The sequence below is a fragment of the Thamnophis sirtalis genome, unplaced genomic scaffold (assembly GCF_051295495.1).
Source record: "Thamnophis sirtalis isolate CommonGarterSnake01/CBP01778 unplaced genomic scaffold, rThaSir2_p1.2 scaffold_7, whole genome shotgun sequence".
NCBI lineage: Eukaryota > Metazoa > Chordata > Lepidosauria > Squamata > Natricidae > Thamnophis > Thamnophis sirtalis.
The window spans coordinates 64,023,448-64,039,317 of NW_028261387.1; the positions used below are offsets into that span (position 1 = coordinate 64,023,448).

General features: G+C 40.4%; 1 protein-coding gene across 5 annotated transcripts in view; it reads left to right on the plus strand.

Annotated features, from left to right (window-relative positions):
- CHD6 (chromodomain helicase DNA binding protein 6) overlaps positions 1 to 15,870 on the plus strand; it is a 130,465-nt gene that overhangs the window by 39,615 nt on the left and 74,980 nt on the right. For 4 of the 5 annotated variants that reach the window (XM_087720295.1, XM_087720294.1, XM_087720298.1 and 1 more), the window contains exons 3-4: positions 10,267 to 10,394; positions 12,193 to 12,248. In XM_087720295.1, the coding sequence (XP_087576421.1) occupies positions 12,216 to 12,248 (33 nt within the window). In that variant the 5' untranslated portion in view covers positions 10,267 to 10,394; positions 12,193 to 12,215. Of the gene's footprint in view, positions 1 to 10,266; positions 10,395 to 12,192; positions 12,249 to 15,870 lie in introns of those variants that run through there. The other variant, XM_014062967.2, reaches the window with a different exon arrangement.

Genomic DNA, 15,870 nt, shown 5'->3' on the forward strand with positions numbered 1-15,870 from the left:
TGTGATTAGACACACAAGGAATTTGTCCCCAATGCAGAAGCTCTCTGTGTACATTCAAAGCAATAGAATCATCATCATCATCATACCAATAAGAGGATTTTTGGAGTTAAAAAATCATGATCTGAGACTTGGGTAGCTTAGATATTTGTGGTATGACAAAGTCAAGGTCAATGTGGATTTTAAAAACTACTATGTTAGTGCGACATGTTGAGAATATATAGATGCAAACCCAGGTTGCACCCAAAAATATCTTTGTGGCTTTCACCACAAGGAACATGTTATAGATGAGAAATAATAAGCAAGCATAAATGGTTAACTATTAGAATTATGTCAAAGGGAGTGTAAAACAAAATTAAGAGAACAACTGATGGCAAAGAGATGTAATTGTCAATGGTTTTCTTACAATTTTTAGAAAGATTTAAAGTAGACAAAAGAACTTACGTTTGAAATAGAATTATAGTCAAATAATGAACATATAATTGTTAAATTGTATAAACTTTTACTGAAAGTTGAAACAATAAGTGAAAGAGTCTGAGGTCCTTGGTGTTTTTTAAGCTTACAGATGTTTTATTACCCAATTAGGTAACATCACAAGTCCTAGCACTTTTATTGCCCATTGAATAATAAAATGTTTGCAAGAAAACAACCAAGCTCACAGAGCACCAAGGACCCCATAGTTCAATCCTGAGGTACAAATATTCTATGTTGAAAAACTGTATGATAAAGTGTGCTAACATTTTTCATTATATAAATGGAACAATGGGAAAATATGTCACAGAAAAGGTTGAAATTTTCCTGCAGCTTGGCGGGAGGGGCTACAACAGGGTTAAATCACAGCCTGATTGGTCCAGAGACTGAGGGAATTTTCTTAAAGTCACCATCCTTCCCTATTGGTTCCCAGTTTCCTCTCAGTCTCCTGTTATTAAATAGTTGTTTAATTCGATTAATTGGATACTCTAAATTGCTAAATTTTTGGACTGCCGGCCATTGAAGTTGCTAGTCAGTCTCATAAGGAGGCAGGGCTTCCGGTCCTTGCCTCTGGGCAAAAGGGCTTATCTGACTCCTGGGCGTGCAGGAGTGACGAGCTCCCATCGCAGCTGAGATTGTTAGAGGCTTAAGGCGACAGGGTAGGCAGAAGGACAAGATCGTCCTTAGATCGGCGGAACGCAAGCCGAGTTGCCGGGATTATCCCAGATGCACCCTAAAGTCACCGCACCTTAACACTTCGCCGCGGCGGAGGAAATTGGGCATGTCATTCTAGCCTTGCCGAAGTGTGTCCTAAGAGCGCTCCAGAAGCCTGTGCAGCAGCACGGCCACGCAGCCAAAGCAAGTTGGAGCAGCGCTACTAATTGACTCGCCGAGAGGCTTCCACCTCAGAGTTGCCTTACTGGGAGGCCTCTATCTCCTTTCGCCACAAGGCGCGGTGGCCATTTTGGAGCAACCTCGTGGTGGCAACCTCCACATGGGCAAGGCCTACATTGTGATCAACGGCAAGATCCCTTCCAACCGACAGCGCAACCATACATCAAGGTCGAAAAGGCTCTGGTTCAACTTCCAAGCAGACCAGCCACATGAGTGAGGCATGGCCTCTACAAGCACCGGGGCGGCTCAGGCCCCTGAGGGGAGCAATGGGGAAGAGAGAGAGGAAGGCCAGGCCAGGATGAGGCCTAGGGTGACGATTTCTAAACTGTCTGGGGATCAGTGCCCCTCTAGGGCCACAGTAAGAGATGAGCTCTGCAGACAGAAGACCTTGGAGAAAACAGTGGCCATGTTCGACCCACTTCTCCAGACAGATCCAGGTCTTCGGTGAGGCCCATTCTTCCCCCCTCTCCCTCTCTTCCTAGGGGTTTCAGCCCTTCGTCCCCTTCAGTCTCCCTAGCCAGACGTGACAGGCAGGTGCCCTCCCCTTCTCCCCCTATTTCCCCTAGATCATTTAGGGATGGGGGTGGTGAGCCTTCAGATAGGGGATCCGGGGATTATCTACCTCCCTCCCTCCTAGCCCCTCAAGGCCCGTCTACCACGCGACCTTTGGAGGAGGACCTGGAAGATTTAGACCTCTTACCTGAGAGCATCAGAAGGCTTATCGCCTCAGCAATATCTAGAGGCATCACATCCGGGTTAATCCAAAGGGACCAGTCATCACAAAGAACTTCTAGATCCCTCTCTAACAATAGGCGCCACAGGTCTCCTTCCCCGGCCCGGGGCCTAGGCGAAGGCCAGGGCTCATTCCTCATTGGTGGTCAGTGAGGCCTCTGCATTGGGGGAGGGTGCGCATCCAGAATTAGGCTTCTCAGATGAGGAGGAGGCTATTCCTCCAGATTCCCAGGCCTCTTTACACCTCCGGCGTTCAAGCCCCTATTGCACAAGGCTAAGAAGACTACTCAAATTGGCACTGGGGCCCCGCCAGTCTCTCAACAGAGGGACCCCAACCTTGCTATATTTATTAATCCAAATACAGATAAGAAGGAGGTACCAGCTCCACCCCTTTTCCTGAAGGTAGTTCAGAACCAATGGTCCCGGCCATCTTCCTTGCCCAATCCAGGAAGCAATGACTGCCGCTTCTACAGTATGGAGCAGGCTTTTTCTAAGGCCCTTCAGTTACTGACCGTAAATCCTCCCATTGCACTCCTAGTCAGCGCCTCCACTGTTGTCTCCGGGGATGTAGCAGATAAACAAGCCCGAGGATAAGCGAGCAGAGCTCACCTTACGCAAAAATTTTACAGCTTCCGCCTGGGCGATTAAATCTGCAGCCGCTTCTTCCTACTTTAACTGGACAACGGTCATGTGGCTGCGCCAGTTGCAGGATCGCATTCCAATCCAAGATGAACGGGTCCATTAGGACCTGGCAAAAATTATTGCAGCCACCCAGTTTTCGGCGGATGCCACATTAGATTCCATTAAGTTTGCATCCAGGCGTTGGCCACTTCAGTCATTTCTAGATGCCTCTTGTGGCTTCGCAATTGGCAAATAGACAACAAGTCCAAGTGGGGGTTGGCTGCCGCTCCTTTCACCGATCAGAACCTTTTCGGGGACTTACTTGAACCAATCCTTGTGGAAAACAAGGATAAGAAGAAGATTCTCCCTTCTAATTCCAAGAAGCAGGACACTCATTCCTCTTCTTACAGGAGACCTTCTTCGTACCGCCCCCTGAGCCTGACTTCAGATAGCAATGCTACGCCCCCTATAGGTACGACAGGCAGGGCCAGCGACCTTTCTATCAGGATAGGGGTAGATTTCAGGGACAGTCCAAGGCCTGTCCTCCTCTTGACGGACAACGTGGCCATCCTAGTAGCCCCATATTGGCCGAGGCAGCCTTCGTTTGCAGACCTCCATCTGCTGTCCGTCTCTCCCCGTGGAGGATCCCCCAGGAGGAGATTGCCCTGTGCCAGGGGGTCCTAAAGCATCTGGAGCCCCAGTGGCTCCAACTGACCACCTGGCACTTGAGTGGCACCTCCTAATGGGGGCTCACCTCTCGGCTAAGGTCAACTCCACAATCAAGGCGGCCAGACGCCCGTCGACCACACAAATATATAATTCCACGTGGTCGGTGTTTGCCTCCTGGTGCGAGAAACTTCGTCTCTCCCCTGCCCATGCGTCCATTGCCCAGGTCCTAGAGCTTCTCCAACACGGCCTGGATATCGGCCTTTCCCATAACACCTTACGTAGGCAGGTGGCGACCCTGTCTTGAGTCCTGGCAGGGGATGGTTGTTTCTTCTTGTCCCAAGCCCCCTTAGTTAAGCGGTTCCTTAAAGGGGCGGCAAACTTATGGCTGCCTCACATGCATCACTTTCCAACATGGGACCTTTCTACCGTACTCAGGGCCCTCATGGGTGCCCCTTTCGAGCCTCTGAGGACAGTTCACCTCAGATTCCTCACTTTGAAGGTAGTTTTTCTCATCGCAGTCACCTTGGCTCAACTCATATCAGAGTTGGGAGCTTTGTCATCCAGGGATGACTTTTGCCAATTCCATCAGGACAGGGTCATCCTTAGATTAGATCCCACCTTCATCCCGAAGGTCAACACTCTGTTTCACAGATCGCAGGAAATCATACTTCCCAATTTCTACCCGTCTCCTTCTCAAGAGAGGGAACACGTATGGAACCGGCTGGATGTCCGTCGCACCTTGCGTATCTACCTTAGGTGGACATCCCCCTTCCGCTGGTCAGAGGCTCTCTTTCTATCCTTTCAGTCCAGCACACTGGGTGCTAGGGTTTCATCTGCCACCATTGGTAGATGGTTGAGACAAGCCATCAGTGAGGCTTACTTGGCCTCGGGCAGGGCCCCTCCCCAAGGGTTCATGGCCCATTCCACACGCAGTGCCGCTACCACGGCCACATGGGCCACTACGGCTTCTCTGGAGGACATCTGTAGGGTGGCCACCTGGGCCTCCCTGACGCCCTTTATTCGACACTACCGTTTGGACTGTTTCGCCTCAGCAGACACGTCTTTCAGGCATCATGTCCTTCAGCAGGTAGTGACCTCCCCTCCCCCGGGGTCTTCATCCCACCCAGGGACTTAGCTTGGATATGTCCCTGTTGTAGCCCCTCTCGCCGAGCTACAGGAAAAAGAATGTTGGTCCTTACCTGAATGTTTCTTTTCTGCAGCAAAGGCGGGAGGGGCTACATCCTGCCCTAGATAGTGCAGATAGGCCCGGTGAGGGGCGGTCGGGGTTGGGTAGGATGTGTGTATGGTCTGTATGTGTTTTCCAGTTATTGCCTTACATAAGATTATAGCTTTTCCATTTGACCTCAAGGAAACTGGGAACCAATATGGAAGAATGGTGACTTTAATAAAATTCCCTCAGTTTCTGGACCAATCAGGCTGTGACTTAACCCTGTTGTATCCCCTCTCGCCTTTGCTGCAGAAAAGAAACATTCAGGTAAGGATCAACGTTCTTTCACATTATACATCAGTGTATAAAACTCTGTAAGATTATAATATAAGCTTTGTTCAAGAATGTGTCATACATAGGAAATGACAATTAATAAAAGAGAATAGTATAATAGGCAAATGATTTTCAGCAATAGTAATAAAGAAGGACTACCTAGGATAGATTCAATTGATTATTACATTTGTTTGGAAACATTTTTGTTCATATGGGAGGTAGCTTTTTGTCTGAATCACTGCTTGGAAGATTTTGTTGTTTGTTTTATAAAATGCTTAGCCAATTTGTAAGAAATATCTGTATAAAAATATCCTTGAGATATAAAACCATTTCCAAGCAAGTAATCAACCAACCAACCAACCAATCAAACAAACAAAGCTTGTGTGAGAACATTCTCATGTTCATAAGATAACCATTTAGAAAATTGAGCAGCCTCATTTGAGATTAAATGGAGAAATTTTATTATTTGGATACTTAAATACAGAGAAAGAATCTCAGCATATCTATTTGTAAAAGCACGGATATGATCAGATGCATGAAATTGGTATCTTGGAAAGTTCTGAAGGCAAGAATAGTAAATAGATAATAAGAGATACTTCACTCTTTATTGTTACTACTTTGCAGATATGTTTTAGCTACTTTTATTAGTAGCTATAATCTGAAAAATGACCATTGTCCATTAATTGACTGCCAGTTATGTAGTAGGAATTATGAATTACATGTATATACAGTATTTCTAGTCATGCTAAAATCCAAATGAGTAGAATTTCAGAGGTGATGCCGTTGCAGCAGATACATTTCTGTGCTGTTTTGCAGCTCAGTGAAGGGTTTCCCAAACAATTTACAGTAAACTAAAAAAAAAAAATACATAAAAGTAATTTAAAACTTTATAAGCATGTAATTGTTAGCTGCTCGGGGTCACTTGGTTGAGATGGACAGCTATAAAAATTGAATGAATAAATAAATATTGAGAACAAACATTCAAGGCAAAGAATATAGGGAATTAGAGATGCCTGAAAACCATGTGAAGTAAAGTCACTAGAAATTTGACTAATCTGAAAGGAATTGTAATATCTGGATTCTTTCCTTGGGAAAGGCCTGTCTTGAGTTGGTACATTAAAAAGCAGGGCCTACTTTTGCTAAATAAATGAATGAATGAATGAATGAATGAATGAATAATATTCTTTTACAAGTTAACAGTTCCAAAAAACGAAGTTGGGAGAAGAAGTATAAGGTGATTAGGGAGATACCAGTCATTCAGAAAAAATAGAGTAAGAAAACTGATTATAGTAAGAAAGGAGATTAAAAGTTGGATTTTGCTTCCAGGTTCTAGGAGGAAAAAGATGATTAGACATTTAATGAAAGGTAATTCTATTTAGTCGCATTGGCTGATATGCAGTATATTTAGTATGTCACTGACTACAAGTCTTAGGAATATTCATAGTAGAATGCTCCTGCTTGTGGGCCTCTTATAAGCATCTCTTTGGCCATCCTGTTGAACAAAAGCATTATTCAAGTGGTGTACATTGATCTTTGCAAATGAACTTTTTTTTTTTAATAAACCTAGAATTGAGTTCAGGGAAAACCAGTTTTGTGAGTTTGCAGCAGAAACCAGCTATAAACAGTGCTGATTAGTTAGGACTCTGTGAACAAATAACCCCTTCTTTTTGCAATTTTGCAGCTTTTAAAAACCAGTGTAGGTTCTTTTTAAAAATAATAATAATAATAAAGTTGATGCATTAGAATTTAACTGCATAAGTGTCCACTAATATTTTTTTTTAATTACTGAACAGTAGGCAGGAGGAACAATACTTAAAGCTGAAGCCAAATTTTACATTTACAGTTTTCTGCCAATTGTTTGGCAGAGTTTTGAGATAGTTATATTTGCCTCATGTGGTGGAGTTACCACTTTTTATTATTAGCATACAGCTTGAATACCTTTGTTTTCATGTTAGAGCTACCTATTCTTTGTAGTCATTCATTTGAAGTTTCATGTTATAATTTTGAATGGGTTCAAATATAGGTTACTTGCAGCTTAATAGAAGACCACATGCTTTGTATGCAGAAAGTCCTGAATTCAAATCCTGAAATTAGTTGAAAAAGAACAAGTCGCAACAAGAAAAAGCTGTGGAATAAAAGGGCCCCAGTCTAAGTCATTTTGATGCCTGTGGCAGAACACTATATTCCACTCATTTATCTAACTCTGTAAATCAAATTGTGTAGTACCTAAAACCAGCCTTGCTATTTGGATACATTTATTAAAAATCCCAGCTTTCCACGTTCAGTGTATGAAAAAAAGCAGCCTTCTACTTCCAGCTATTCAGTGTGTTATACATGAGTCACAATTGCACTTGCCCTTTTTGAACAAATAAAATGCCAATTAAATTCTCTATTTTGGGCATTATTGAACTTTTAAATTATCTGCATAGACATGGTAGTTCCACATTTCCAACAGAAACTGTTTTGAAAGAAAGAAGCCCAGAATAGTAATCATGCATATATTTTTAGAGTAAAATATAATTTATGTAGTCAAAAGAGATTTTAATTTTGCTCAGTGAATTTGCAAACTGTTCTCTCATTCATTGCACATGTTTCGGAAATAGCTGATAATCAACTGATTGTTATGCTATTTTTGTTTTCTACATTGCAGGACTTTTATATATATTTTGCTTTGCTTTTGTAACAATTGTAAACATTTGTATACATGGGTATATTTTTTACATGGAGTTTTTAAAAAGTGTGCCCTGGATCTTATTTGTAATCAAATTATTTTATCCAATTGACTCCATTAGGTCTTTGGTAGTAGTGAAAAAAAAACCACATCTGCTTGATCCAATAAAAGGTTCATGGGTGGCAGAATTTTCTTGTATTTTGAGATTTGTAAGAGGTACTTGAATGGTTTATAATGGCTCTTTGTCCAAGTTTGCTTTTTACCTTATGGAGCCATTACATTTGAGTCTCTAAAATAAGATGACAGACTTCTATATAATGCTGAATTACTTTTCTTGATCTTCAAGTGTTTCTGAGTTCATGCTGTTCTGTGAATATTGTAACCTTGCATCAGCTTGATTTTCAAGAGAGAGTAGTTTCAAGAGAGAGATTTATTCCAGGAAACTGAGAAAATAACGTTCCTGTTCCAGAAAGGTTGTTCCTAAATTTGGTGTCTCCACCTTTCTTTAGCTTTCTTGAGATACTACTTCCATTGCTAGTTGCCCATTCTCAAATTAAAATGGCAATAACAAATCCCAAATTATGTTTGCATGGTGGAATTTGACCTGTGCAAAAGCACCACTAATTAATTGCCATGCTATCCTTGTGAAGTTGTGTGTTGCACGGCTTTTGCCACAATAGTAAACCACTATGAATCAAGAAAGCAGAAGACACAAAACATTTTCAGTACTAATGGGAAAAAACCAACCCAGCCAATCTGGAGGACAAAACGCATTTCTGTCTAGGCAATGGGCTGATTTTAGAGGATTTGTTATTTTTTCAGAAGCAGTAATCACTTGCAAATAATAATAGTTTACTAATTATTACTAATTAATTACTACGAATACTAATAAATTGGCACAGTGGTTATAGTGGAGTACTGTAGGCTACTTCTGCTGCCGCCTGTCTGCAATCTGGCAGTTCATATCCCACCAGGCCCAAGGTTGACTCAGTCTTCCATCCTTCCGAGGTGGGTAAAATGAGGACCTAGATTGTTGGGGCAATATGATGACTCTGTAAACTGCTTAGGGAAGGCTATAAAAACCCTGTGAAGTGGTATATAAGTCCAAGTGTTATTGCTATTGCTACTTAGGGATTATCTACGCAGATTTGCAGGCTAGGTTAAAAAAAATAAAATTAGAATAAAACTAAGAAATCATTTGCAATGTGTAGGCCAGGGATGGCGAACCTTTTTGGGCTCCTGTGCCAAAAGTGGGGGGAGCGCAAGGAGGTCATACGTGGGTGTGCCATAGCCATAATGCTATTTGTGCAATCCCCATGCGCATGAATGTGCACGCACACCCTACGCATGCGCATGGACCCCCCCCTTTGGCCCTCGATAGACCCGTTTTCGTCCTCCCTGGGCTCCAGATTTCAAGGAGCATGGGGAGGGCAAAAACAGCCTTCCCCATCCTCCCAAGGCTCTTTGCTGTCTCCTGGATTGCACTGGGGGCAACTGAATAGCCTGCTCTTGGAAATGGAGGCTGTGGCTGATGGTCTTGGCCCTGGGCTCTTGCTCCACCAGCCCAGGAGATGAAGCCCAGGGAGGAATATAACGGCCGTTTTGGAAGAAATAGACCCAGCACCTTCCACTTACATCCACAGCAGCCGCACCTGACACTCCCCGCCACCTTTGGAGGCAATAGAGGAAACCACTCCTCTTGGTGGGGTAGCCGAGCTGGCCCATGCTGGGCCCCAAGCCTTGCGACCACCCCACCCAGCACACAGTCTCTATTGCGGCCTGTGAAGGCCAATGCTTTGGCCAGTTGACACCCTGGGAGACCCATTTCCTGGCTCCATGTTCCCGATCTGGGTTATGGGGCAACCCCTCGGCCCGCTCCCTACAATGCTGTCGCCACTACCGCCTCTGCCAGGCGTATTGACTACGCCCATGCTGCCTCCTCAGGTCCTAGTAGTCATTCCGCCTGTTCTATCAGATGCACCAGAAGCATCTGCAATCAGTGTCTGCCTGGCCCACCTCCCCCATGGCAGCTTTCCTTCTGGCTGCTTCAGCATCCCAGCCAGAAGCAGTACTGTGACAGCTGCCAGGGGCTAGGGGGCGGCAATGGCAAGGACGGGCAAGGGCTTCCATCCCTCCCCACCCTGAGCGGGCTACTTGCATGGCTCCAGCCCACAACTCTGATAAGGATCCGCGGTCTGGAACACTGCTGCTTCCAGCCGGGATATATTCTGCCAGGCCCTCGGTGGCGTCTTTATACAGGTAGCTTGCCTCCCCTGCCAGCAGCTCCTCCAGCGTCCCGGCTTGAAGCAGCAGCGGAGCAGTCGCTGTTACCAAGGGCGAAGGAGTTGCGGTGGCGAGAACGGGTGACTGCCACATCTTTGTCCCTTCCCCACCATCTGGCTGCAGCACCCGAACCCGGAAAAGCAACTGGTGATGGCTCCGCATGCCAGGAGAAATGGCTCTGCGTGCCACTTCTGGCACACGTGCCAGAGATTTGCCATCACGGGTCTAGGCTCTTTTTTGGTCAGCTGTAATGAAACATTTTGTCTTTGGAATAAGACAGATTTGATTTGTCACTGATTTGAACATCATTTCACATGTAAATGTCCTTTTTTATATATATATTTAGAGATGCTGCTGCGATAACTCTCCTCTCTTGTCTTTATTGTAATAGGAAAGAAATAATGAGATTATTTTATGTCTCTTGTAGGATACTGAAATAAAAATGGAGGAGATCTTACTTTGAAGTGTTCGCATTCTTTGGTTTCCAATTTTTGAACTGAACAAGTTCCTTCATTCCTCTCCTCAAAAAAAGGCAATGTATTGCTCCTGGAAAAGGCAAGTGCATTTTCTTTGTGTGCTGCTAGGGTGGATGGAAAATAGTCTCTTGCTGTGCTTTGATTGGGTTTTGTCTTCATATTTTCTAATTCTTTTTTCAAATTAAAAGCTATCCACTGGACTAATTTCGCTGTTAGGGGGGTAGCAATCAGCATGGATTATTATCAATCCAGAGTCTTGTTTGTTGATTTATGGATTCAGCAGCTCAAGGCAGGGTACACGTGTTCCCTTTTCCCCACAATAGTACTATCAGATAGATTGGGAAACAACAATCATGCTATGGATGAGCATAGACTTAAATATGTGTCTCCCAAGTGCTGGTCCAATACTTAACCATTATACCACACTGAAGCTACAGTTTCAGCAACTTCTTTTTTGGGAATCTGCCTGTCTGATCTGTGCAAACATAAGAACAACCCATGCATTCTTATTTTCTCTGCTGGACCTGAGTGTCTGTATTGTGCTTGTAATACCTGTATTAAGGGTGTTTCCTGCTGCTTAATCTTTATATGAATAATCTTAATGTTACAACCATAAAATCAAAAATACTATACTGCAAATATGAGGCTCTACAAACTAAAAATTCTTCACTTATAAGTATTCTGAAAACTCAAACTCTAAAAGACATGAATATACTCATCAAAGCTGAGCCAATGAATCAGAGCAATAGGAAAGTTTCTGAATTTTAAAATGCAAGCCAAAATTTATCATAATCACCAACAGTGCATAATAACTAAAGCTAAACAAACTGATCAAAACCAACATTGATGTGTATATGTGCTCTGTGTATGATCTTTTATTTTGTTGATATTTAGCTTCCGTATACATTCAAAAATGTAAACAATTTAAGTGTCATGAAATTGCTTAATTACTTGCGAGATAGGAGCTCTGTACATTTGCTCCCAGTACATAACAAGTAGATTCTGATTGGGGAAAGGGCTCCTCGGGGAAAGCAGAAGCTAACCTTTGTATGACTTTTATATTTAGCCCTTTCTTTTAAGAGAATCCTCTTTCATCTGAGTTTCCTCCAATGTAGTGGATTTTAACATCCAGATCTGTATTCCAACTCATCAGTCATAGTAGAGGAATTAGGAATTCTGTACATGCTTATTTATTTTTGTGCCTCATTTCCATAGAAGAGCACTAGAGGTGACATATCCTTATGGGTAACAATGTTTTCATCAGGAATAATAAATTATGGTAATTTGAATACCTTAGCAACTGAAAAGGTATTGCATTTATTTATAAACTAGAGCTGTTTGTCAATATCTTTGACACTGTACAGTAGTGTTATCTTGTATTCAGCAACTTATTTATAGTGCATTCCCAATTATATCTGTTCAGCAGTAAGCATTTCTACATTTAATAGGGTTTGTTGCTCAACAAATGTGGTTAGGACATAGCTGTATTTTTGCTTGTTTGTTTGTTTTTAAAAAACCACAATTCTGCTTTTACTCCAGTGCATAAAGTGTTCTTCTCTTTCTCCAGATGAACCTGCCCCATCAGTAAAAGGAATAAATTGGATTTCTATAACTGCAAAAAAAAAAAAACCACAATATTGTCCTTTGATATTTTAAAAGCTAATAAGTTCTTTAAAAAGTTATGTCACATTAAACTAGCAAATCTTTTAAGGTGTCACAGGAACTTTGTTATTTATGTTCTAGAAGCTCATCTTTCATGGATAATATTTTTATTAAGTGAACAGTAGAACATTTGAAAGTGCATGATATAAAAAGACTTCCCAGACTGATCTTCTGTGTTTGAATTTGTAGAATGAGTTTTGTTTTATATTTTGCAGAAATAATATATACCACAAAATTGATGATCATGAAAATACAGAAGAAAGAAAAACAGGTTGGTAAATTTCACTTTTTGCAAAAATTGATATGTGTAACATTCCTTGGTATATTATGGTTCAGCAGTTAGTTCCATAATTTCTACTTGCATAGGAGAGAAAAAGAAATACAGGTAGTCCTTGAATTATGACTATTCACTTAATGATATTTCTAGTTATTATGATCTTGGAAAAAACGACGACCTATACTCACACATATGACCATCACACCATCCCCATGGTCACTTGATTGCAGTTTGGGTGCTTAGCATCCAGCTTACATTTTTAGTTGGTTGTATCATCCTGTAGGCCCATGATCACGATTTGAAACCTTTTTTGCCAATTTCCAGCAAAAAAAAGTCCATTAGGGAAGTTACATTCACTTAATGAACATGTGATTTACTTAAAGACCATACTCAAAGTTGTCGTAAAATTAGGTATGACATGATATCAATGATTTAACGATGGAACTTCCATAAATAAGTTGTACCTGTACCTCTCTATTTGTTTGAATAAAAAAAAATCAAGAGGGTGGCTTGATGGTGTGATTCTTGCTCTTGGAAACTGTAATATGTCTAATTGAACCTGAGTTTCTTGTGAATAGAAATTATATGATTATTTTTCCTAAGATAGAATTTGAGGAGTTTGGAATGTGCCTTTGAGCTTCAGAGAAGCATTGAGTCAACCCATGATTTGCTGCTACTAATCTTCAAAGCTCAATGTAGGACGCAGGAGGACTGCATTCCTTGTTAAATAGGATGGACATACATGTACCTTCCTTCCCAAATGCATGATGTGGGTATGTTTATTTGTCAATTAGCAGGATACTACTGAATGCTATGGGAAAAAATTCCCTTGAATCTCCTTTCTCAGTGATGTTGCTTTCATTCTTTGGCAGCCAACCATTGAGTTTGTTTCCAAGATAAAGGCAGCAGTGACTGTAAGAAATAGAAGGGGAAGAGGAAGTTAAATGTTCCATGAAGGCCACAGATTAACCCCCTATGTTCTTTCTCTACAGTTTGTTTAATAAATTGCCAAGCAATCCAAATAATAGCAGAGAAACTGCTTTATGTCATGTAGCAGATTGTAGCAAATGTATTTTGAAGGAGAATCTGTATTGCTGCCCTTTGTAAGTGTTTCCTTTTATGCATTAGAGCAGTTGTAGTAAGATTTATGTTTTACCTTGGAAGTCTATTTTTCCTGTAAAATACTGAAGCCTTGGATAGATCTGTATTTATATCACCTCCTTTTCTTTGGTAATAATTTCTAGTGAAGTGACTTGGAGCATACATTGATGAGCTGTGAAATATATCTTCTCCAAACTGCATTATTCTGGAAGGAGAGAGGAAGCATGTTAAAAATGTTACCACAGATGGAAAATATTTGTGCTTTACCATGTGCAATAGTCTATTACTTTCCAGTCTTTTGTCTTTTCATGTCCCTATTTAACTTTGTAAAACGTCCTTTGGGTACCTTTTTCATCAGAGGTTTAGATGAAAGGGCCTAGAGATATAGCTTACCTTGTCATACAAATGTGTAGATTTATGACTTTTAATAATTTTTAACTTAGTGTTTTTATTTACTCTGTTTTTATGTATTGAGAGTTAGCATGATAGAGCTACAATGATGGCATATTGGGTTAGAAAACAACATTGGGCCCTCTGGTTTGATTCTGAACAATCAAAATAGATTTGATGCCCTGTTAACTCTGTTCGGAATAGAGATTGGTGCTTACAGTGTTTAGTACACTTGAGAAGGATATCAAAAAGTGGCAAGTAAATATATTTATTTGTCTGTTATCAATGTCTGTCCTAGCAAGGGCTAGTTTTAAACATTTGTTGTTTTCTTTCTTTCACCTTTTTCTAGAAGTGGATGAAAAAAGGGATGGCTTAAAGAAACTTAGGGTAAGAAGTCCCTTGATAGAATTAGCATATTAATTTAAAAACATTGAATTAACTCTCTTGGACTACATTATAAATCTATAAATAAATAAATAAATAAATAAATAAATAAATAAATAAATAAATAAATAAATAAATAAATAAATAAATAAATAAATAAATAAATAAATAAATAAATAAATAAATAAATAAATAAATAAATAAATAAATAAATAAATTCCTTATATGGTTAAAATCTCAAGACTTGTTTCCCCAGAAATATAGAAATAGAAGCTGATGACTATAGACATCCTGATACGTTTACATCTATTTTGGATTTTTTATTCTAATTTGCAAACGTGACAATGACATTCAGATTCATGTTGTGTTGCTACACTGCCCAATATTTAGATACGGCAGGAGACATTTTTCTGAAACAGCAGTGGAAGCAAATATAAGACAATAAGGTTGATTTGAACAGCTTATGTTAGCATTGAAGATGCAAACTGCTTTTTAAATCAAGAAGAGTTTCTTACTTTAAAACTTAAGTAAATAAAATAAAAAACAAAGCTCTACCTGCGGATTGGTTGTCTTCTTCATATGCATGTTCTTCTTTTTCAAGTTAGCTATACAAATTGCTGTTGGTGAAAGACATGTAGAAAAAAAAGCTGAATGATAGACTCAGCATCCTTTCTCCCTTGATATGTGCAGTGTTAAACCTACAAGTTAAATATCTGTTGGGATTGCATGGTACTCCATGGCCTGTGGTAAGCCAGTCATATTTCTGTTATGAATGGTGGATTAATTACATTTTAGTGACCTCTTTTGAAGTGCTTTTCAAAACTGCCTAAGGAGCTCTATCTACTTTGCAAATATACAGGCAAATGGTTAAAGAAGTAGGTCACATTTTTGAAGTCTACTTATCTTGACAGTTTGCCTTTAAAGTGCAGTACTCGAACAGTGTTTACACAGTTTCTGATGGGAAGCACAGATCTTTGGTCCTACTATGGATGCTTTTGAATTCCTGATAACATCCTCTACAAACTGAACTGTTGTATATATTTTGCATCAGTAATGGCACATAGGTTCTTTGCTTAAACAGAACATTGTTTCAGAATATTCTAAGCTGACAGTCCTCTTATTAACATTTGAAATAATAGCTTCTTCAACAAATATAATATTAAGTATATGAAGACCTGTTCTTGTAGTCAAGTTGGAATATTTATAATCAATATCAAAGTCCCCATAAGAAAGAGAAAGGAGAAGGAGAAAAAAGAAAAAAAATACTAGTTAATCATTAATAATGTTAGCTTATCATATTCTAACTAAGTGCTCTGGACTAATTAGTCTCTCTCAGCCCCATCCATCTCACAGGGTTGCTGTTGTGGGGAAAGTAGGAGGAGGAAGGAGTATTATGTATGTTCACCACCTTGAATTACCTATAAAGAAATAAAGGCGGAATACAAAAAATCCAATCAATCAATAAAAATCCCATAGATAAATTGCATACTGCATTTGAAGAGACATTTGGATGTTATTGAAATCGGAAAGCACTAATAATTTTAGTGGCTTCTAACTACATTAGGTAGTACGTTAGTACATGCTAGGAAGAATAGTGGTTCAGCATTTATAATTCTACTCCTGGCATCTTTATTTTTTCCTTCCTGAAGGAAGTCTGAAATACTTTGGAATGTGAGTCAGTTTTATAGAATCTGATTGTTAACAAATCTCTGTAGTGATATAAATGTGAGCAGATTTGCCA